The sequence below is a fragment of the Taurulus bubalis genome (genome assembly GCF_910589615.1).
Source record: "Taurulus bubalis genome assembly, chromosome: 15".
Lineage (NCBI taxonomy): Eukaryota > Metazoa > Chordata > Actinopteri > Perciformes > Cottidae > Taurulus > Taurulus bubalis.
In genome coordinates, this window is record NC_136603.1 from 17,296,526 (window position 1) to 17,320,532 (window position 24,007).

Below are 24,007 nucleotides of genomic sequence, written 5' to 3' on the forward strand. Positions count from 1 at the left end.
AGAATAATATTATAGATGTGACGTACGGTTATACACCACAACTGTATGTCGATATAGTTATAAAGTCCCCAAAGATGTGGGTTTTCCATCAGCAATTACATACTTTGTCAAAGGAAACTCCAGATCCCCAACCTCCCTCCTTTCTTCAAAATACTAGTAGAAGTCAATCGATTTCTGTCTAACGGATATTAAGCTATTCATTACTTTCACTTCTTCTCGTGTGTGTTGTGGTCCCAAACTGAAACAATCACAACACATTACGGCTTCAGGAGAAGTTTGTCCTCAGACTCATTTGTCCACAGAGGCGCATTCCACTTTTCTCAATTTCCAGTAACAGACCATGTGAGCATCAACATGGTCACCAACACTATGGTTTCCTAAAGTCTGTCATTTGATCATTAATACAACACATGAATCCCTATACAGATTCATGTTGGATGACAATATATGGATAAAAAGCAGCTGATCAATACGTAGTGATGAAGCCTCTTCATCAGCCACTTTTCTTAACATTCATAGAAGTTTGTCAAACTTCAGGGTTGTCAAAACTTGGTTGACAAACTTTGACCTCCAGTTGCATGCAGTCGCAATGTTTTAGCATGCTATCTGTGGTTTATTCATCAGGTGTGTCCAGAGCAACATTGTCCTGCTCACTCAGGCCTTCCGCAAGAAGTTCGTCATCCCAGACTTCACGTCCTTCACCTCCCATATTGATGAGCTGTATGAGAGTGCCAAAAAACTCACTGGAGGACAGGTGTGTCCTTAGATCCATGAATCTTTTTGTTGTTGTTGTTTTTTTTTGCTTCATCATTAATGATTTAGCCACAGATTCATCACCATCACTTTTAACAGTCTGGTTTCAGTCTGCATTCAGCTGGTATCAATGGTGTACATCAGTCCTTGATTACAGATCCAGCAGCACCCTGATTGAAAACCAACGTATTTCCATCTTGCACCGGAAGGAAAAATCCGACTCAGAATAAAAAAAAAAAAAGATCATAGTGTTTCTTTTTCCCCAACAGCTGTTCGCAAGCTGCCTTTTTTCACACTTTGGTGCAGGAGTCTCTTTGGTTGTGTCAAGTCATTTTAGGTTTTAGCTCTCACAATGTTCAGACATTTAAAGACAGAGGGCAAAGAGAAATCATGGTACTGACTCAAGTTGTATGAATGTCCCACAGTGAAACTTGCAGCTCTCAGTTTAATAGAATCTAGTGACTGAATGTGTCATGGAGGCGGTACAGGGGATTTATGCTCCCGAGGCCAACAGTAGGGTCTGTATTTGCAGAAATAGAGACCCTTTTCACGGTCGACATTTTGTGGCTGGCGGCAGGTCCTGAGTCTATTAACCCACAATAGTGGCATAGTGTGGATGCACTGACCATAGAAACACAATTCTGGAACTGTATGGGAAATTACTTTTGCTGTAACTTTTAGCGGAAGGAGATGAAAGGTACAAAGATAGTTCCTAAAGTAACTACTTTTTGATCTGATCAACAGATGAGGATGTATTTGTTATTTTGCATTGCCAGTGGTGTTAGCTTTCCATTGCGACCTAAGCCTCAGCAGACGTCAGCGCGGTAAAGTGAACCGCTGCTGCGCCGACACTCTTTCACCTACCTTTCCTCTCTTTCAGGTTGCCGACTATATTCCTCAGCTTGCCAAGTTCAGCCCTGACCTGTGGGCCGTCTCCCTGTGCACAGTTGACGGACAGAGGTGAGACCCAAGCCGGGAGAAGTATTAAAGTGACACTATGGCGTTTTTAGATGTTTGTATGACGTTTCCCCGTTAACCTAACAATGACAGCTCTGTGCTGCGTTCGTTCCTGTGTCAATTGACTGAGATTCTGGAGGTTACATAATTACCAAATTGCCTACAGTGGTTTGCTAACAAGCCAGTTCTCATTTTAACTGTAGTGGGAGAAGTCATTCATAATGTGTATTAGTAAAACATTCTGTTTCTAACTGTTTTATAAAGTCTCCCTTTAGTCTGTAAAACTAAACAAACAAATATTTACTTTTATTTCTTCTCGCTGTGTACGGAGATCAGAGAGGTGTGATTCATACCAGCAGTCTGATACAGAAATAACACACCTTAGAATTGACCAATCAGAATTGAGTATTTATGAAGGTGTGTAACCATGCTCAATATGTGTCAGAAAAGCATTGATTCAACTTTATGGTTTGATTTATTGCAGGACGTTGCAATATAATATACAGGGGCTTGGTTTCGATGTGTAACGCCTCTCATATTTGGCAGTAAAGACGAAACTAGTAGAAGGAGAGATTCCAAAGGGTAGTATTAATGATGCCAGCAGGTGTTTTGATCAGCTTGTTCACTGATAGGCAGTTGTAAATACACAAAGGCATGTATATATTTGTTATGTTTGTAAGAGAGGATGTCATAAAGATAACATGGTACTGAACTGATTGTGCTATCATGCTGGAATGCTATGTCAATGACGTTTATGGTTTTCCCCGAACACCCACATTATTCTATGAAGTGACATCTTCTTATTTAAGTATTTCCATGATAATATTTATTTCATATTGTTGTCTGTTCATGTTTCTCATTCTGAATGTGTCTAATTACCAATGTTTTTAATGTGATTAATTTATTTAAACTAGATGGGCCCATTGAGATTTAAAAGCTCTTTTTCCAATCGGGTTCTGGCCAAAGTACAGTCTGTGTTCAAATAGTCCTTAACTTGCTATCTGTTGTCTTCTGCAGGCACACAGTAGGCGACACCAAGGTCCCCTTCTGCCTGCAGTCCTGTGTCAAGCCTCTGAAGTACGCCGTCGCCATTAATGACCACAGCACAGAGTATGTGCACAGTTTCATTGGGAAGGAGCCCAGTGGCCTTCGCTTTAATAAGCTCTTCCTGGATGACGATGGTGAGCTTATCTTATCTTCGTCTGCGGGGTTACCAGCCCACACTTACACACTATTGTTGATCCTCAAAATGTTGCGGTGGAGACCTGATGCCAGTTTGATAATAGTGTCCTATGGACTGTCTTTCAGAAAGTTACTGTTTCCGATGTTCTCAAATCATTGAGCAGAACGTGGGATTGAGTTCTAGTACCTCCTCTGTGTCTAGTGACAACCCACCATATCAGCCTGGAATGTATTACTTCAGTGCTACTCTTTATCTTGTAAACAACGGAGTAATTAGGTTGAAGTTGCATCGAAATGTTTAGAAAATATTAATATTTTGCATGCTGCTGCTTAATTTACTGATACTGTTTGCTACATTCCACCAGTTTTCCAATGACATTAGGTAGAACTGCACGATTCACTGAATTTAGGGACAAAATATGTTTATTGACAAGCTCCTGCACTCTGCCTTACTTCTGTTGTAGTAGATATTATTTATCTGTAGTATCTTGAGTCAATGTGTGCGCAACATGTATTTGATTGTCATTGTTTGACCTGTCTATAGACAGAGCTCTCAAACACGACCGAGTGTTTACACTTTGGTCCTCTACAGCGCGCTAATGGAGCTCTTGTTGTTTTGCAGATAAGCCCCACAACCCCATGGTTAATGCTGGCGCTATTGTTTGTACTTCACTGATTAAGGTAAAAGCAATAACACTTTCCCCCCGCTGTGTTTTTTATGTCCAGTCTGTTCGTCATTTCCACTTAAACGTAGCGATATAATTCTTGTGTGGTGGGTATCCGTGAGCTGCTTTATCAAGTAATTAAAATCAAGGTTAACATAATTATCGGCAACAGATAGAGTTTGACTTTTTAACAGTGGCCCATTTAACCTACATTTTTTTTTTTTTTTGTGGTATTGCTACTTACTCAGTAGACCATAGCCTTCCCAGCGTGTTCAGATATTTATGACTCTTGACTCAGCTGGAATCATTTCTAGGTCACTACGTTAAGTCCACTGCCATGTGTGTTGTTGTGGTGATTAAGACTCGTGCTAATCCTTCCTGAAAGCACTTAGCGAGCCACACACACACACACGCGCGCACACACACTGTTATTTACCCTGCTGAAAATAACCTGGATGGAGCTCTAGGAGCTCAGTCTGCGATAAGACCTCACCTGTCCTCCACAGCACCTCCATTTTGTCACCGAAGTGTGGTGTTTATGTTTTTTAAATTCTCCTTGGTAACTCAGTGTGACCGATTGACAGAGAGCTGACAGAGAGTTAGGAATGTAACACCTATTGTCCATCAAATCAAACAAGCTGCGAGTCACAGGTTCACTCATAACATTGGAGAGCTTAGACCTGGTTTAAAGGGTACCTTTGGTATTTTTCTAAATCATTTTCCCAGGTTATTGTACTGAAGGGTCTAATGCGGACCACAATTTTATGAACTTGGTCCAGTATTGAGGGAGAAATGGACTGCAATGCTCAGGGAAACTCCTGTCACTATCAATACTGGACCAATAAAATTTGACCGTTAACCTCACCAGAATCAGAAACCGTTTATTTATTATAACCAGCCTCTCTTTCCTTAGCTAGTGCTGGCAGTGAATGTTTAGCACTGTTATGGACACACACTCGTACAAGAACTGTCTATAAATACCTTCTTGCAGCCATAAGAAGGTATTTATAATGTTTCTTTTTGATTTAATGAATTATAGATTTTTTTATATATATTCCCTGTTAATTGCTTCAAAACTCTCAACGCCGGACTTGTATTTGACTGTAGCTTTTTCTGGAGATGACCTGATGTTTTGTCGAGCTTTTGTCCCAGGTACTTAAAACTGAATTTGTATTCATTAATAATATTAATCATCCATGATTCATTCTTGTTACTTTTTTAAGAACCAACGTGCTACCAAAGCTTGGAGATGGGATACGTTGATTTTAATGAAATCCTTCACAGAGTAATTAAACTGTGGATGATGCCAAAATGATCCATTATGTATGGCAACGCATGCTTTAGCATGTGGCCTGTTTGATCTTGATCTGATTTTGGATCTCTAATACACTCCGGGTCTGGGGCCTGTGTGTTTTCAGTGTGCACATGTTAAAATCACATCCCTTTTTTTTTTTTTTTTTTTTTTTTTTTTTTTTTTCACCTCTGCTTGTTGTGCATTATCACCATGCAAACTTAACCTAAATGTAGTTTGCCTAATATTCTTCACCAGATAGTTTGTTGACAGGGAAATCCTTCAGACTCGTTGCCATTTATTTGCAATTTTAGCCTTTTGGGATTAAATATTGTGCTGTTGTTTTTCCCATGACAGCAAACCAACATGCAGCCATTTGAACTGGTCGATGATGGTAGATTTAAACCAGTGGAACAAGAGGTTTTGCGCTCTTAATCCCAATAACTGCCCGCATGTATAAATTGTTCATAGTTGGCTCCATAAAGTTTATTAATAGGCAAATTACAAATTACCTTTCTGTGGTGCAACATTTATGTTTGTGGATCATAAAGTGAATCAATTTTCCATTGAAGGACCATTAGAATAATATGCAGACATCTTTTTTATTTTCTTTCTAATACATTTTCATAAAAACAACGTGCTGGACAAAGCTGCATCCTGTCAAAAAGCCACTCCCATTTAATCAGGCATTGAGACACTCAAATAGTTTTCTACTTCAGTTTTTAGGACACTGAGGAGAGCTATTACTTTCTGTAGTGTGACTACTAAGGCAGTTTAAGGAAACATTGGATACTGATTCCAAATGTTTGTGACCAATATAAAGAGAAAAGGCCCTCATTTGTATAAAAACACAATCTTGGCAGCCTTTAGATCTGATGGCACCAGTGATATTTTGTAAGCCAATTGTCACTTCTTTCTGTGAATTATTATTATTATTATTATTATTATTATGTCAACAGAGCGCAAAGTGTCTTACTCTGAGAACCACGTCCACAGGAGGGGAAAACAATCTGCACTACAATATGCAACCTAGGGTTGAAACGCTAACAAAATGTCTGTAGCTAGCTAAAAACTTCCGATTTCAGCATGTCACAGGATTATATTTGCTCTCTCTGTGTCTACTAGGGGTGCAGTTGATTACTACAATGATGATGGGACAAGTTAAGCAAGCTAAAGTAAGCTGTGTGTGAGAAAGCGACTGTTAGCTAAGGCACTTACAAATGTAATACAGCGAAACTTTTGTAGTTTTCTTTCTGTAAAATTGCTTCAGTTTAACTTACTGATCTATGGTTGGGCTAAAACTGACACCCGAACAGAAAGCTTTCTGCACACCTAACTTTCTAGTGTCAGGATCCCACACTTGTCCCATTCTTCTTAATGATGCCTCACTTTTATCTTCTTAAAGGCTCGTTTTTTTTGGTTCTCGGTTCTTTAACCCGACGGTAGTGCATCCCATCACACAACAGCTTTTAGGTGTTTTTCTGTTTTTAAGTAGACGGAATTGACAAGTGGGCATCTTCGCGCAGTACAAAGTCAATAGAGAGCGATTCATTGTTTCCCCTCCGGTGTGGGCGGGATTCATTACGCTCTTTCTCTATAGTGTATAAGAGACAACATCTTTCTGTTGCTGGTTTCAAAATGTCACAAAATAGTTGTGTCTCTAATTTAGAGTTGTTTACCCAGTTAGCATTCTGTGACCTCGCCGTTGTCGAACAGTTGTAGAAAGTGTGTTAAATAGTTTACTAAAAGACACACAAGTGACCACAGACAGCGGAGGGTAAGTTGGCTTTTAGTTGTAGTTTAACAATTCGATTCTTAGTAGTTCAACATAGAGCACAGAAACACAACCCCACATTTATGCTAATGTGGCAATGCCCCGTTTTGTGTGTTTGGTTACACATTCGACTAAGTGGCAAACATGAATTAATTACTCTTTTAAGTACGGAGCTGGAGTCCGGACAATGTTTAGCTAGCTTAGCGAAAAGACTGAAAGCAGGGGACGCCAATAAACCAGGAATGTATAAATGACATTTTGAGATTTTTCAGGTTGCTGCTAAACGGGTTAAGGTTTAGGCCCAATGATACCAAAACTGACACTCTTACTTTGATGACAAGACACTGAGAAGTAGCAACACGGTCACTGCGCCAAGTTGGATTCTCAGGTTGCTGATGTAAGCTACTTTTTGAATTTGCCAGACTGTGTCATAATGACACATGCCTGGTTTGCCTAAAATCAATTTGGTTTAAGTTCGTACAGACTGGCACAACCTCTAGTTCCAACACATTACTCCCTGTAAAGAAGGGCAACACAGTGTTTTAATTAGTGAGCTTTAGTATGCCTAAGTGTGTTTAAACTTTGCATTAAGCCTAGCCGTTTCGCCCTGCTTCAGTCCTTTTGCCAAACTAGATAAACACGCCCTTCATCTCCTCATCTCACTCTCTGAAGGAAAGCGTATAAAATGTTGAACTACTTCTTAAACATTGCTGGCAGTGGTGTGAGCAGATATTCTAGATAAAGCAGAAGAACATCCATTGTATTTTTCAATAATCTATTATCAGAAATCTACTTTCATTCTTTGAAATGCCACGTAGTCCAGAAAGCCCCTCCTTGCACAGGAAACTCAGGAGCCCTACAGTAGTTGAATTCCTGTACTTGCAGTATTGAAATTAAACAGGTTTCCACCAGTGTTCTCATGTATTTATGCTGCCGTCTGACAGGGCTAGTTTTCCATCACACAGCAACCCTGTTGAACTGCCATCTAGGCAAAGACAACATCACATTTGATGAGACAATCATGTGTGTCTGTGTCCACATCCGCTCACCATTGTCATCAGTGTCTCAATGTGTGGTTTTTATTTTTCTATATTGAAGCACAAATGCCAAGCCGTTGATCAGGTTGCCCAGTTAGCTTTAACCCCGGTGGGAAAACTATGGGATGGTTGCCGTGGCAGAATGCCCCAAACTGTTGTTACATGGTGCTTGAAGGCTACATGTTGTTGCTGTTTTTGTATGTTGTTGCATATTTTCCAGACTTAAGAACTGTGGGAAATAATGACTGCTGCTGCAGGTCAAATGACGTTGGTAATTTTTTCTTCCTTTTCCATATCTATCTCCTCGCACTCTCCCAATCCCCTGATTCCCCCTCTTCTCTCTTTCTCCCCAATCAGTTGTGTAGAAACCCCATTTAGTTACTCTTTAACACCTCCATCTGTGTCAATACGTTTTTCTTCTGCACAATAAAGTGTAGAATTTCAGTCACACATGAAGCATTCGCATTTTTAAATGTAATGTTAATCTTTTCACACCATTCAAATCATAAATTGTTCAGTATTTTTATATTGGCAACTAATGCTATAGTACTTTAAATGTGCATGCAAATGTCCATATATATTTTTCTTTTTTTGCTGTGTTTTCTTTGGTGTAATAGGTAGCATCAATGAGCATGCAAAATGTACACTGAGCTACAGTACAAGCTGTGGAGTTATTTCTCAGAGGAAGACCATTCCTCCCTTTGTTCCCGCCCCTCTGTTTTTGGCTCTTTGCACATGACACGTGTTGACCTACAGTAGACGCACATTCTCAAACACACCTGCATTATGCTAACCCATAATACAAACTTGCCTGCATACACCCATGTGTACTTTACGTAAAAACATACACACAGTCGGAGCCGCTTCAGAATTTGAACTTTTTAACTTTAGACTTGAAATAATATTTTTTATAATAATTTGGGAATAAGCGAGATGGCATATTGAGACATGTTTTTTTCTTTAACTAGCTAAGCTCTGGTAATGCACATGTCTACTAAATCTCCTTTTCAACTCAAAGGCCTCCCTCTTTGTAACCTATTCGCAAGCTAATCTTATTAATATTTTGTATCTACCTGTTTAATTCTTGGCAAAGCTCATGTGATTTTTACATTTTGTTTGTAATAAAAATCTATCCATGTCTTTTCTAATTCCGTAGTTTGACAGCATTATCATTTTAGTATAATCTTTTTCTGATGTTGTGCTTGTCCTCTGCTACATCACTTGATGAATGAACAGTACTAACTGCTTATTCACTTGTTCTCCCCTCAGCAAGGTGCAAGCAACGCTGAAAGATTTGACTATGTAAGTATCGGAGGTCAGACATTAAAGTCAGAAGTATTTAGTTAACTTTCACTTTCATTGGGGGGGGCATGTCTAGATGACTAGTGACTGACTTTATTATTTAATTTATTTGATTTATTGCTTGAGAGACTTTAATATAGCTGTGACCAATTTCTTACTACACAGTGATTCTAAGTAGGTTTTGAGAGTGCACCAAAAAAGTGACCCAATCAAGTATAAGCAAGCGGCTATAATTGATATTTGGTGTAAAGACTGTAAAACAACATGAAAGTAGAGATGAACCTATAGAGAATTATAACCTGATTCTGCAGCTCCCGTCAACTTTATGGAGCTTCAAAGTGTGTTTCTGCTCATTGTTTATCGGTCTGTAAAGAAGCAACTGTTAACAAGTTTGCCATATAAACTTCAAAGATGATATCTCAGTGTTCATACTTTATTTTCGTGGCAAAAAAAGAAGGCAGATTTATAGATCATGGTGAGATAAATCAAGGAAGATCCCTGAAGAATGAAACTTTAAGCTATGTTTATGATGGACAGGCCATCATCAACCAGTGGCAGATATAACCTCATACCATTAACCCCTGTTGACCATCTTGTCACTGTGCTTTCCCTCCAGGTCATGAACTTTCTGAAAAAAATGGCAGGAAACGAGTACGTGGGTTTCAGCAATGCCACGTAAGTCCCTCTAAATCATGAGTTGATTGTTATCAAAATTCTCTTCTTTCACTTGCAAGACATGGCAGAAATTGCGACATGTTGAAGCATGTTGTTGTACAGCCATTTCACACCAGGTGTCTTTAATCAGCTCTTCGATAATGTGCTCTAAAACCCAATTGGCTCTGTGATGGTTTAAAAACCAAATCCGGAACCTGAATCTGTGGCTTGTGCAGTGCACAGGAGCCACATGTATCACCAGCATTGTAAACAATAATGACCGGTGAATCCGTCTCTCCCGTGGCTTGTTATAGTTGAATCTGAGCCAAGGTGTTGTATTCATTGTTGGCACTTGTAAGCTGTCAAAATGTGAAATTGATAGCCATGCACACCCACACATGTTGTCAGTTACTGCCACTGGTTAGACCTCTGTTTAGGTCGATGCAGAGCAGAACGAGGAAATACACAATGTTCCCAAACTCCATGTGCCAATTGGAACAATAAAAGTGAGCAAACTATCAACCAGGGATGTACGCAACTAATTGTTACTTAATCGCCCTTGCTTGGACCACGCCAAGGCTTAACTTAGATCTCAACTGCACACCTGTAAGGTTTCACCACTGCATCTTGCATGGTTGCTATGCTATCATTAGTTAGTTCCTGCCATGCCGTTTTTCCACTGTCTAAGATCATGATAATGAGGGTCGTATTAATGTTTAAATACTCAGGACCTTGACCTCAGTTTACCTGCAATCAGTAAATTGGTCAAAAGTTGGCCCTTAATTACTCATACAGTAGTAGTTATCAGAATTGGAATTGGTATTAGTATTGTGAATATCCTGATTCATGATGACACCACATGCTAACAATGTGTCTGGAAAAAGACCAAGGAGGGAGTCATGTTGCAGTATCATCGTCACATGATAGCATGAGAGGTCTGGTTGTACTGTACACATGAGGGGAGGGGTGGTGGCACACACACACACACACACACACACACACACACACACACACACACACACACACACACACACACACACACACACACACACACACACACACACACACACACACACAGTGCAAATATTTCCTTCCTCTGTATAATGGGAGCGCTCTGCTCTTTGTGTGACAGATTCCAGTCTGAACGTGAGTCAGGAGACAGAAACTTTGCCATTGGCTACTACCTGAAAGAAAAAAAGGTTTGGCTTGGGCATTGCTGACTTTGTTTTCCATCTATTTCTGTGCCTACAAAGTTTAAAAGCAGTAACTGTAGGGATACAACACAATTAAAGTAAGAGGTGGAGGAAGTTATTGCCAGAGGCCCAATATTAAAACGAATATCATTGTTTTGTTTCCCTCAACTGATCGTAATTGTTTTAGTTCACATTTGCCTCTTTGTAATAAGCTGGATTCTAGTAAGCCTTTATTAGACTTGGTATCTTTTCCAAAGCAGAGGTTTCTTAACAGTAAAACATGTGTCTGTCTCTTTCTGAACTGGTAATTCAACCACATGTACTGTACTTGATGAATGTTTATCTTTGTGCTCTTCTTCTTTTAAACTCTGTTTTCTCTGCAGTGTTTCCCAGAGGGGACCGACATGACATCTGTACTGGACTTCTACTTTCAAGTGAGTCTAGCTGTGATTTTTATATATATATATATATATATATATATATATATATATATATATATATATATATATATATATATATATATATATATATTTTTTTTTTTTTTGCAGTTATCAACTAATTAATTTTTAATGGATACTGAATATTGGTTTGCTGCTTTTTGCTGCTCCTCCTACTCTATTGATTCAAACCCCGAGGGTCAGAGATCCTCCTGACTGGATCCAGTTTCTGCTTCTCTACCAAATTTAATCACATATCCCTGTAATTCTGTCAAACTCCCTCTCTTTTCTTTTCTATGTACAGAAGTGAAAGGAAATGCATCATGATGTGTCTTGATAAGGCGTGGCTCCACCATGATCTCCTCGGCATAGATTCCCCAAGCGTTAAATGAATGATGGTTTTATGGAAAAATAAAGCAAATCCAAACAGTTTGTTGTGAGGGCTGTAGCATAGGATTCACATAGTTTTCACCAAACTATTTTATGACCCCTTCAGCCCTAAATGGAAGCTACATTTTAAATCGGGGGACCCTTTTATATCAGGAAAATCAAGAAAAAATCATGGTATAAATCCCTACCCCCCAAAAAAACAAAGATGTTAGGTATCAAATTAAACATAAAAATCAGGGCTACAATGACATATACTCCTGATGTACAACCTCTAAACACAACTCAAACAATAAATAGGATTAGGGCTAGGGCTTAAAGGGCTACGTGTCCTTAACTTTCTTGTCACCTCTATTGCCCCTATACTGTCATTGTCACCTTCCCACTTGACTTTCTCTGTTCCTCTCTCCGGTTCCCACACCGCCGTGATTCCAGTCAGGATGCCGTGACATGAGGCTTGCTGTGCAGAGTGAAAGAAACTTGTGACAGAGAAATGATACAGGTTGTCCTTTTGTGTGAACCTCCAGCTGTGTTCCATTGAGGTGACCTGCGAGAGCGCCAGTGTCATGGCAGCCACCCTGGCTAACGGCGGCATCTGCCCAATATCGGGTGAGCGCGTGCTGAGCCCCGAGGCGGTGAGGAACACCTTGAGTCTGATGCACTCCTGCGGCATGTACGACTTCTCTGGACAGTTTGCCTTCCATGTAAGTAAAAGGGCACGGATCACAAATATAGTATTGTTTTCCAGGGGGAAAGGGTCAAGTGAAGTGAACACCTAAATGATGTTGTATGCGCCCACTCTCTCTATTGCCCTTCCCAGCTCAACCCTCTTGTCCAAATATGGTTACTTCTTGCTCTTAAAAAAACAAGATGGCGATGGCCAAAATGCCAAATTTGGTACTTGCACATCTACTAAATCTGTCTCTTTGACCCGTACTGAAACTATTTAAAATACTGGTGAAATATTTATCCACAATCAAAGAGTTTTAGTCTTGATTTAGGCATATACACTTGTATTAAGTGACAAAACACCAGGGCTTCAAGCATAGCTGTCATATCACATGGTCTGTCTGAGGTGAGGCGTTTGTGCTCATCAAATGGAACATTTTAACGAAAAATTGCTCGGTGGCAGGAACATGTGGAGAAGGAGCAATGTGTGAAAATATTTTTACGTTTTTCGGGACGCAACTGAATTTCTGAAATGCTCTTCACTGATCATGCCTTTTGGCATATTCTGTTTGAGTTAACGACTTCCACTTTTTAATTGATGGAAAATGAATTATCAGTAGAAATGCCGACCTTGAGACCTACATTTTATATAATGTCACAGGCAGAGCAGTGGATAGATTTCTCTAACTGACAAATGATTAAAGCTGTGCTGACTTGTCCTGTGCTGACTTTCCTTTTTCAGCATCGTCTCATGCAGTGCCATGTTGCGACTGTAAATACACACAGCTGATCTTCTGTTATGTAACTGTTCTTCCTGTTGTAGGTGGGTCTGCCTGCCAAGTCTGGCGTAGCGGGGGGGATCCTGCTGGTTGTACCCAACGTGATGGGCATTATGTGCTGGTCACCTCCACTAGACAAGCTGGGCAACTCAGTCAGAGGAATACAGTTCTGCACGGTATGTGATGTATTATGATATTGATCAAAATGCACAACATAACAAAGAAAAGCTGCCATACCAAGATAAATATTTAAAATATATCATTTAAAATTGGTTGGAGTCATAAAAATCATATGGTAAAATACTAATATCAGCTATTATTTGGGATAGAGTACAAAACAAACACACTAGGACTAATAACAACCTAGCTGCATTTTTTTAAGAGTTTAAAATGTATTATTTGCATCCATCTTGAACAGAGCTGATAATAGCTTGACATAAAGCGTTTGCCAAAAATGAGTTAAAAGGCGTTTTGGGAGTGATTTGTATTTCATACATGTATTGCAACCATAGTCACTCAATGCAGTCGGGTAACTTCAGGTACTATCCATAAATACACGCATTTAATAAAATCTAAGAAATGTATTAGCTTCCTTTTTGATTTTGTTGTTTTTGTATGTATGTATGTATGTATGTATGTATGTATGTATGTATGTATGTATGTAATCAGATTCCCGCTCGTGCTTTTTTTCTTTTCTCCAATGTATAAACTATGATTTCATTGGCTTGCCAACTTCCAGGCTTGTACCCCTTTGATGTATGTATCTGCCTTTTCATTCCAGGACCTCGTGGAGCTTTTCAACTTCCACAACTACGACAACTTGAGGCACTTTACCAAAAAGCACGACCCCCGCAGAGAAGGAGGGGATCAGCGGGTAAGGACAAACGACATCATGTTGTGAGGAACAAACCATCCAAAACGGCACCCATTTCCCTCATCAAACACACTGACCAGAACACTATCATCAAGAATGCGGGTGACGCTGAGGTTACTGTAGTTCAGATCTAACAGCTGTTCTCGGCTGTTGGCTAACGTGTTGATCTCCATGACTGCACTACACCTTAAGCAAAAAAAAATAATAATGCAATTTCAGAAAGAGAAAAACGGGATAACCCTGGGCCTCTTTCTTCTTCTATCTTTGGTGGTGCTCTTTGGGTGCTCTTGTGATTGCTCCAGGTGTTTTCAAGTATAATAACTTACTAGCTCAGGCCCGCCAGGCCTAAAGTTGACTCCCCACACGGCCTAAGCATCGGGAATATTTTGTTTTTAATATATTTAAAATGTTCTTGAATGTCAAATACTGACTCAAATAGCTGGATATGTTATCTGTGACAATGGGCCCATTTGGTATGAGATACCATTATTTCTATAAATAACAATTCAGTTCATTTCTATCTATGTATTTATTCGTTCTATTTTATTTTACAACGTGAGCAATGTTTAAGTAAAACCTGATGTTACCTTCCACGTAAAAGAAGGATCCCAGTCTCTTCCACACTGAGGCATACAGCTTATTAACACTGGGCTTTGGTTATCGGCTGACAGCGAGTACCAATCCAATGCCAGTGTCATTGATAACAAAGATTCTCTATTACAATCAAAAACATGTAGAATACTACTGGCTTGGCACCAATGTGAGTTCAGCGCTGTAACAACGCATCCCTCCTTAATATATTGCTTGCACTGCAACAGAAACTGGGACATATTTTTAATGTTAACGTTTACAACTGTGAAAAGGTTTTGTAGCTTTCTTTTTAAATTCTCAATTCCGTGATTCCGTCCGTGACTGTTGTCATAGACACTATAGTGCCCTACCTAAATACTGCCATCCTTCTGCCGCTGGTCCGTACCGAGCCCTCGTCAAAAGATATTTTTACTTTTACATCTTTACAACTTCCCTGGCGGACACCCTGCAGGGAGACTCACTCTGATGAAAAGCTAGAGTCAAAGATGTTTCAACAACAAACCACATGCCACGTAGACACTACACACACACATATGCACACTCAGAAGTAGCGAGACTAATTTGTTATTCGTGTCAATTGAAACAGCAGTTCTCCTTCGGACCCATGGATTACGAGAGCCTCCAGCAAGAGCTAGCTCTGAAAGCCCCTCTTTGGAAAAAGGTGTCCCCTACTGAGTCGCACCAGGACAGCTCCACCACTGTAGTCTATAGGATGGACAATGTCACCGAGAGAAATTAAACAAACAAAAAGGAAGGGAGACCCGCCTGTCCCCCCACAGCCCCACCTCGACTGATCTCTCTCCACACCCCTCGCACAAACACCACCTTTCATGTTTACATAAATTATGTAGAAGAGTATTTATTGCCTGTGAAGCAGTTAGTGTGTGGACCCACAGGGAAGCTTCTTTTTTTTCTTTTTTTTTTTGATGGGTAAAAATGGGATGGGTTGCTGCTTAATTTTGCTACGAATTCCAAATGAACTCTAAAGCCTCCAACTGCTTGTGGTGTGTGTGTGTGTGTGTGTGTGTGTTTGTGTGTAGGACCTGGTGCACAGGTTGTGCACTTGTTTAGTATCAGCCCCATTTTGACAGAATACTATTCAAAAATGTAGGCGAAGAGTTGATTTGAAATTCTGTTTTTATTTTCAACAGAAAAGTGTATGTGTGTGTTTCAGTACAGCCAGCTGTCAGACCAGCAGTCTTAAAATATACATTCAGTTCTACTGATACTTGTTCACTGTAGCTTTCACTGAGGCCTGATACTCTGTTGATATTACCACATAAATACAGATGATGATGAAATTCAGTATAGTTTTCTTTCCGGATTATTGCTGGGAAGTTTTTGGTCAAAGGAGAATATTGTTGACATATCCGTTAGCTGTGAATGCCTGGGCTGGAGTGCACCAGTGTTGTGTCTAACATGATGTAGTTTCTAAGAAGGGATTTTAATATTGCAGGTATTTTGCTTTTACCCAAAAAGTAAAGGCTTATCTGTGTCACTTAACTTTAGACACAGTCTAAGAACCAAAGAGCTTCTGATCTTCTTTTGTAGTTGAATTTTAAAGTAGAACATGTTTCCACACAATATACAAGCACTTGTACCATTTTTATAGTTTCATTTTGAAATGCAGTATGCTAGCCTAAAGAAGAAGAAAAATAAATACAGACATTTGTGATCTGAGATTAGGAGGGACCCCACCTCCCATTGGAGTCACTTTATATGCAAAAACATTGCAGGAGATTTCTACGGCACATTTGTATGTGTTAATTGATTTGAATGACTTTGGCATTCAGCATAATTTGTGCCTCCCGTCATACCTTTTCTTTAAAAAGAAAACTTAAATAGCTATTGTGCCCACTTGAACAGAACTGGCATATTGAACAGAGATATGCAGAAGGAACATTAAAAGGACTTTAACCTGAAGGCATTTGTGCCAGGCATTTAGTTTTTCTGATCATATGATGATAATGTGAGAAAGAAGTTGGCTCAGGAGGTGACACGACTCTAACAACAAGCTGTGTTCAAGACTCCTCCATGGAGACTCGCTCAACTTCTCCTCATTCATGAGCCGTGTGTGTGTGTGTGTGTGTGTGTGTGTGTGTGTGTGTGTGTGTGTGTGTGTGTGTGTGTGTGTGTGTGTGTGTGTGTGTGTGTGTGTGTGTGTGTGTGTGTGTGTGTGTGTGTGTGATGTTTGCCAACATCATACTGATACTAACGTTGATAGAGGGGCGGTGTGTGTTCTTCGCCTCGCCCCTAGCCGCCTGACCAGTCGTCATCGTTGACGTGGCTGCAGGGACTCTCTGGGCTGCACAGTAATATGTCGAAACAGGATGCCTTAGCCGAGGAATGAAGTTGCTTCCTACAGAATCTGAGCATTGCAGATTTAAAAATAAATAAATAATAATGTTTGAGATGATTAATGGTTTAAAGCTTTAAGGGGGGAAAGCAGCAGCAGCAGCAGTAGTTTTTTGGGAGGGACTTGGAACTGCAATATCAACTTGAAGTCCACTGATCCAGAAATATGTATCCATATAAACCAAAAAGTGAATATCAGTATGCACACACACACACAGAAAGTATTCCGTATTGTTTTGTATGTTTCTCAAAGTCTTACTCTTCTAGTAAGCGTGTACATTATCAAAACGTCTTTCCATATACATAACTACTGTTCCTCTGAATGTACATAGTGGCAGGTGTATATAGCTTTTAGGTGTGCGTCTGTACACAAGTCATTAATCCTCAACAGCAGACCAGAATGTTTGTTGAAAATACACTTCCGACGTTCCACATTTGTAACACTGTCTCATCCGGGAAATAGAAATACTTGCACATGAAAGTCATGTCAGCAGCTGCCTTAGATGTTGTTTTACTACGAGTAGTATTGGGGGTTAATCTGTTTGTTGTTCAATCATTGTTAAAACTGTAGTGGTGTGTTTGACTAGTGCTCAAAGTGATGGCTGCTGGAGCCAATGACGTCATGTAATAACTTTTAGTTTTGCTTTTTTTCATGTCATGGACTTCTGTTAACATAACTTCTGTTTTAATGCTTCTGCTCATTATTTAGTGGAGATACAAAGTATTCAAAAGCCTCAGTCATCGGTAATGCTCGTCGAAAATGTTTTCTAAAGGAAGCAAGAAGTAGAGTTGGTTCTATTGGCTACTTTGAATGATTTCATCCATGGACCTCGTTGCTTTTATGCTAAAGGTTTGCGGTGGACTGACCTCGGAGGTACCGAAAGTAATAATAGTTGGACAGTGCTTATGTTTGCTTTTTTAAAAGCTATAATTCTTAACACTTTCACCATATGAAAAGCAATTTGTGATACAATTTATGGCTGGCATTTATTCTGCTATAACCATTAAATGTATTTTACCTCATTAGTTGCCTCTCTATGTAGTAGGTTGTGTCAGTGGCAGAGTCCGCCATTCCTACGCTGGATTTTAAAATGTGTACACTGCTTGTACTGGGGGATATTAAGAAGACAAGCGGCTGGCACATACACACATTGCGTGTCATTTCTGTACACATGTCACATAATGACATCATCCAGAGGAGCGGTCCAGCCGGTCCCAGACAGAGGAAATATTTGTGTAGTAGTTACATTGATGAAGATTTCACTAAAAATGGAAGATGTTCCTGATGTTTCCATCAGTAACCACAGGTGGATTAAGGCTTATAACTTTAAATGTACAAATACAGTCTCCCCTGATAGTATATAAGTGGGCAAATGCTGCACAAGGAGGGGATTTCCAGAAGCGCTGATGTAATCGTTGTCATTTCCTTCATGATGATAAAGCATGCTTCCTTTTGGTTCCGTTATTTTTCCAGTAATTGAGTCATAATACTCAGTTTTACCTCTGTGATCGGGTTCCAAGAGTAGCTCTCATTTCAGTACCTCATCTCGGCCTCGGTTTTCTTTTTTGTCTTTGCTTTTTGGACGAAGAGCCAGTGGTGTGGGTTTGCCTTTCTGGTATGAGTGAAGGGAATCGGTTAGTAAACACTGTGCAAGCCTTCTTTATTCTCTTTGCTGCTACAGTACTGGGCCATTGGCACATCAGCTCAAATTCACTGTCTACATGTTGACAAGACTGGGCCAGAGAACGATTTACCTGAATGCAACCAATCAGAGCGGATTATCCGATCTTTGAATTGGAAAATCAGACTGACTTAAAGTTTCTAACTGGCAACCCTTCTCTCACTCAAATCTTTTCTGATTATTTTTCTGTACAATCAAACTCATGACAGGAGGGCTTTTGAATGCAGTTACCCTTTCCATGGAAATCATCAGCTTTGTATGGGTCATGTCACATAGATGTCATGTTTCCTGGTGTTCATATTATTATTTTTTTCTGTGAATTCTCATTCTCCCTTTTGCATGCATATTTCTGTATTAGTTAATAAATGTTTTTTTTAATCCCATGTAATTCACATGTTTGAAATTCATTTGATTACCTTCCACATGTCTTTATTTATGTTGAGTTGTGTCTTGGACATGAATTTTGCTTGTGACATTGAATTTGCATATACATTTGTAAACTATCGCTCCCATTGCAATGTGGTGACCTTGGAATTGTTAGGTTCTCTAATGTTTTGGTTAGATATTTATGAATATGCAGTTCATCAAGTGGATCTTGTGATTCATTCTCGGAAACATATTCTGAAATTGCAAATTTTAAAACTGACTGGAAAAAAAAAAGTCTGGAAAGTTGTTACATGGGTTGTAAAATCCCCAAAAAGTAAATATCTCCAAACTGTAGACAAAGCCAGGCAGTTCCAAGCTCATGACCGTCAAACTGTTCTATGTTTTGATTTCTTTTCTCAGTCCACATGCTTGTAAGTCTGTATGTAAAGTCTCCATCAGTCCGCTTATAGAGACGGCGCTGAGACGTGAACTTGTCTGTCGTCACTTTTCTGACAAATGCATCTGTGTCTTTGGCTGTGGGAGTTGCAGACGTGACAGGGAAAGTGGGTGTTAAGATTTTTAGCCTTGGTGTCCCTTGTATAAAATTAAATAAAGTACTATTATATGTCATCTAATTTGTCTGCGCCTGTAACTGTTCTTTAACAACAACCATCTAGGCAGCATCAGCAGGGTTTTATTGTTTGAGTTAGTTGTTCACTGCCACTCTTAAATACATGAAAGGAAAAGAACTGTAGGACATGTAAGTGTGTTATGCTCTAAACCGCGCACCCACGAGGTGACTAAATTGCTACTTTGCTCTTCATGTTGCATAACACGGCCATCCATCACTGACGTGTCGGGCTATTCCAGTTTTACAGCAATTTTCCGTTTTGACAAACTGTCATTTTTACTTTTTACATATACATGTATTGCATTAAGATGTGTATAGCCAAAACTATTTGCAATACTTGTATTTATTTTTTAAATTATTTAAATCTTTCGGACTTAGGTGTTTGGTTATGTGTGTGTATATGTGTATATATATATATATATATATATATATATATATATATATATATATATATATATATATATATATATATATATATATATATATATATATATATATATATATATATATATATATATATATATATATATATATATATATATATATATATATATATATATATATATATACATACACACACACACACACACGTACACGTTTTGGTTTCAACTTGCACATATTGATTCCCTGAACCGAAGAGGCTTTTTTTTTTTTTTTTTTTTTTTTCTGAAAGCGCAGGGTTTGAGACTCCCAAAGGTCAATCGTTATTAGGGCCTTCAAACTATCAGTGCTGAGAGTTTAAACTTGATGTGAATTCAAGCAGTCTGAGAAGAGTTGCGTTCAGGGACGGGCGGCCCACAAGCTTTTAAAAAGTTCTAAAAGTAAGTAATTCCTTTGGGTAAGTGTCTTCATCTATCAATGTGTGCAGAGGACACAAAGGTGGCTTTCTAAACTTGATGTGACTGACCCAATCTGTGCATTCTTGAACGAAATTATTGTCGTAAATACGCTCACCCTCAGATGAACTGAAATAGAAACATAGCATGGTGTGAGAATGAATTCTAATGGTACTGATTTGGTGTGTGGGCGGGGGGTGTGGGTGTGTATGTGTGTGTGCAGTTAGTGAGCCTTACTTGAGTGAGGCGTTGGGTGAAATGAGGCCACATAGTTTTGTTCCTCTCGGTCTGCTCTTCTAATCTGGGCGTCACCATTCGCAAGAGTGTTTGCTGCCGTGTTTCTCAACTCCTTTGACGTTTAGTTTCAGCTCGGCTCTTGATAGTTGTAACTGGTGAAGTGGTTACTTTTGCTGCACGGGTTGACATATTGGCTTTGTGTTTAAGTGTTGTGGTCCTGCTTGCAGTGTGTGTGTGTGTGTGTGTGTGTGTGTGTGTGTGTACCTATTTGTTCCCTTGTTGCACAAAACTAATCAAAACAAATCCTTCTGTGAGGTTCACAGCAAGTTAACATCTCAGTTCATATTCATTCTTATTCCCTAGTTTATTAATCCATAGTACATATTACACTGTAATAGTGTAATATATTCTCTCAACCTTAACTCAAAGCTGCTTAGAAGTTAAGTGTCATCGGTCATATGTGAAGTCGTCCCTGTTTTGTACCCACAGTCCCCCTCATAAAAACAGTAATGTCATTTGGTATAATTTCCTAAAGTTGCTGGAGTTGCTGGTGCAGTGGTCCTGCAAATGTTCTCTCTCTTTGTCTGTCTCTGTCCGCAGGTCAAGTCTGTCATCAACCTGCTGTTTGCCGCCTACACAGGAGACGCCTCTGCACTGAGGAGGTAACTTTTTTCTTTTACATTCACTAACTTGTAATATTGGCCACAGAATGATGCATGCTGATTTCACATTACATCCATTCTTAAAGCATGAACTGTGTGAGGCTCAGAGACAGAAAGACGGCAGACATACTTGCAAAGTTAGTTAAACAAACTGTGTGTAGGTTTGCGCTGTCATCCATGGACATGGACCAGAGGGACTACGACTCTAGAACAGCCCTCCACGTGGCCGCAGCTGAAGGTAACCTGCATCCGAACGCAGCAAGTTCATCTTTACCGGCTTCACAGTTGTCATGCAATGTTTGTCATTCATCCGAATTTGATTATAATATAAAGATGATAAGAATAGGCAAAAATATGTGCAACCGTCCATATATTTTGTGTGTTTTTGGTTGGGGGCCTTATATCCAAATGTAACACATATTCAGATTTACATTTTAAACTAAAGGGAGATTTCTATGGAATGTCATTTAATTAAATAAATATAAATGCATAAATAAATATGCCGAATGAAATGAATAAAATATATGTAATTGTTTAACTATATTGACTAATTTATTTATGTATATCTTTATTGCCTTATTTATTTATTACAGCAGTTATTTCATAGCCATAATTATTTATTTCATAGGCCTATTTATTCATTAGATTATTTATATATTTAATATTGAAGACAATTGCATTCCATTGGCTCTAACTTTGTCACAATAATTTGGGGCCTTTCATGTTTAAACAACACAAATGAAGTACGACCATCCGGTGGAAAGCCCATGGTTTTGGAATGAGACATTCATCCATCACTCATGGGTGTAAATATTGGGTGTCCTTTTTCAAACATTTACTATATTGGGAATTAAGCACACAACATGTTTCCGTTGGTCCGTGTATGCTTCTCTTTTCCAACGACTGCTCTGCTCTCAGGACACACGGAGGTGGTGCGCTTCCTGCTGGAGGCTTGCAAGGTGAACCCAGTCCCCCGAGACAGGTGAGCCCACACTCTCCATCTGCCCTCAGCTCTCACCATCTGGACCTCTTTGTTCTTGTTATGTAAAGAGCATTCACATGATGGCATCTCATGGCCTTCTCTTTAACTTGAGTGATAAGCTGTGGGTTGAATCTTGTGTTCGTCCCTCGGTCCTCCTGCTTACAGACGTGGGTTCAATTCAGATCCTACATTTTTACGAGGGATCCACTGACTACGAATCATACTAAAACATTTCTGCTGACCATTTTCAAAAGTAACTTAACAACATAACTTTAGATGTGTTCCAACTTAAATGTGAATATGAATTCAGACAATGTATGTATATTCTTTAAATGATTAACTGATGCCATTTCAACAAGAAAGTACGAAGTAAAACAATACAGACACACACCCCACCCCAAAATAAGGAAAGAAACATGAAAACTCCTCACGCATTAGTGTAGCATACAGTCTGTTAATACTGCGTATCTACAAGCCCACTGTATAGCCAGCCACATGGTGTAGACATCGTATACTGTCTACAGAGAAAAAGGGTAGAGTGAAGTAGTTTACGTGAAGGTTTGAGGCAAAAACTATCTGTTTATGAATGATATTACCTTCCAGTTGTTGGTAAGGGTTGTAAATTAGGACAAAACTGTGTGCTGATTTGACTGGATATAATCAATGAAGGAAAGTTAGAAGACTTTTCATATTATCTTAATTATCCTGTGTGCAAAAGGAGAATAATTGGCAGTTTTGGTTTCTCATGCGATAAATCCATCAAGCTAACAGCAAGTCAAGTGCTTACTAAAAATGACTGCCGTATATGGATTCGGGCTTTATAGTTTTGTGAGAACGCTTCAAATATTGAGTTCCAGAAATATAACGAAAGGAATCACGACCACAGCTCGTGTTACGATGTTCCTGGTGACCAGTGACTTCTAGAGCAGGTAGCCTATTGGATGAACTGCTGAGGGTGGCAGCAGGCAATGATGTACACGTGTGTGTGTAAGGAGGCCATGTTTTCCACCCGGCAGCCGTTGATTAGCCACCGTCTTCTTCGCAGATGGGGGAACACGCCGATGGACGAAGCGGTGCACTTTGGCCACCACGACGTGGTCACCATACTGCAGAGCTACCACGACAAATACAGCCCGCCTGCTGATGCCAACGACAAGGAGAGCGCGGAGAAGAGCCTGGACAGCCTGCTGTAGACCTGCTGCACACTTCTACACTATATGGGCTTCTACGCCACGGGGGACCATACTTGTGAAAATGTGTGATGAACTAGTTATTGTCGCTGTGTCTTCTCGTCTGTTGTGCTTTGCGTTCCGGCTGTGCATCGCTGCTGTACTTCCCATATCTCCCTCGCCTCTGTCATAACGTAGTGCGTGTCGTGTGCGTGAGTGAGCACCTTCTCAGTACCGTTTAAACAAATGATGCAACATCTGGGTATCCGTCATGCAATCCCGTTTACAGTGTATTACTCATGTAATGTGTCGGTACCGTAAACCTTGTGGTATCCCGGGCTATAGATTGTATCAAAGTGTATTAGTTTAGTTACAGTATAGCTCATGTTATATTATTCTCTACCTGGAAATATTTGGGTAATACTCTCAATGTATTCGTTTTGTGAGATAGTGAGGTGTGTGTGTGTGTGCAAATTATAATACAAGCTTTATAATGCGTCTCTGATTGTGTAAACGTAGAAAGGCTGACAGTGCAGTTATGT

General features: G+C 39.6%; 1 protein-coding gene across 1 annotated transcript in view; it reads left to right on the forward strand.

Moving 5' to 3' along the window:
• Nucleotides 1–23,489, forward strand: part of glsb (glutaminase b) — a gene marked incomplete at both ends in the record, with an annotated part of 30,893 nt that extends 7,404 nt beyond the window's left edge. The window contains 15 exons of the mRNA XM_079231411.1: nt 625–754; nt 1,634–1,713; nt 2,728–2,891; nt 3,515–3,573; nt 8,929–8,961; nt 9,578–9,636; nt 10,748–10,814; nt 11,192–11,242; nt 12,160–12,336; nt 13,125–13,256; nt 13,862–13,954; nt 21,253–21,314; nt 21,476–21,552; nt 22,233–22,296; nt 23,342–23,489. Coding sequence (XP_079087537.1) covers nt 625–754; nt 1,634–1,713; nt 2,728–2,891; nt 3,515–3,573; nt 8,929–8,961; nt 9,578–9,636; nt 10,748–10,814; nt 11,192–11,242; nt 12,160–12,336; nt 13,125–13,256; nt 13,862–13,954; nt 21,253–21,314; nt 21,476–21,552; nt 22,233–22,296; nt 23,342–23,489 — 1,396 coding nt within the window. The remainder of the gene's footprint in view (nt 1–624; nt 755–1,633; nt 1,714–2,727; nt 2,892–3,514; nt 3,574–8,928; nt 8,962–9,577; nt 9,637–10,747; nt 10,815–11,191; nt 11,243–12,159; nt 12,337–13,124; nt 13,257–13,861; nt 13,955–21,252; nt 21,315–21,475; nt 21,553–22,232; nt 22,297–23,341) is intronic.
• Between the last annotated feature and the right edge of the window lie 518 nt (nt 23,490–24,007).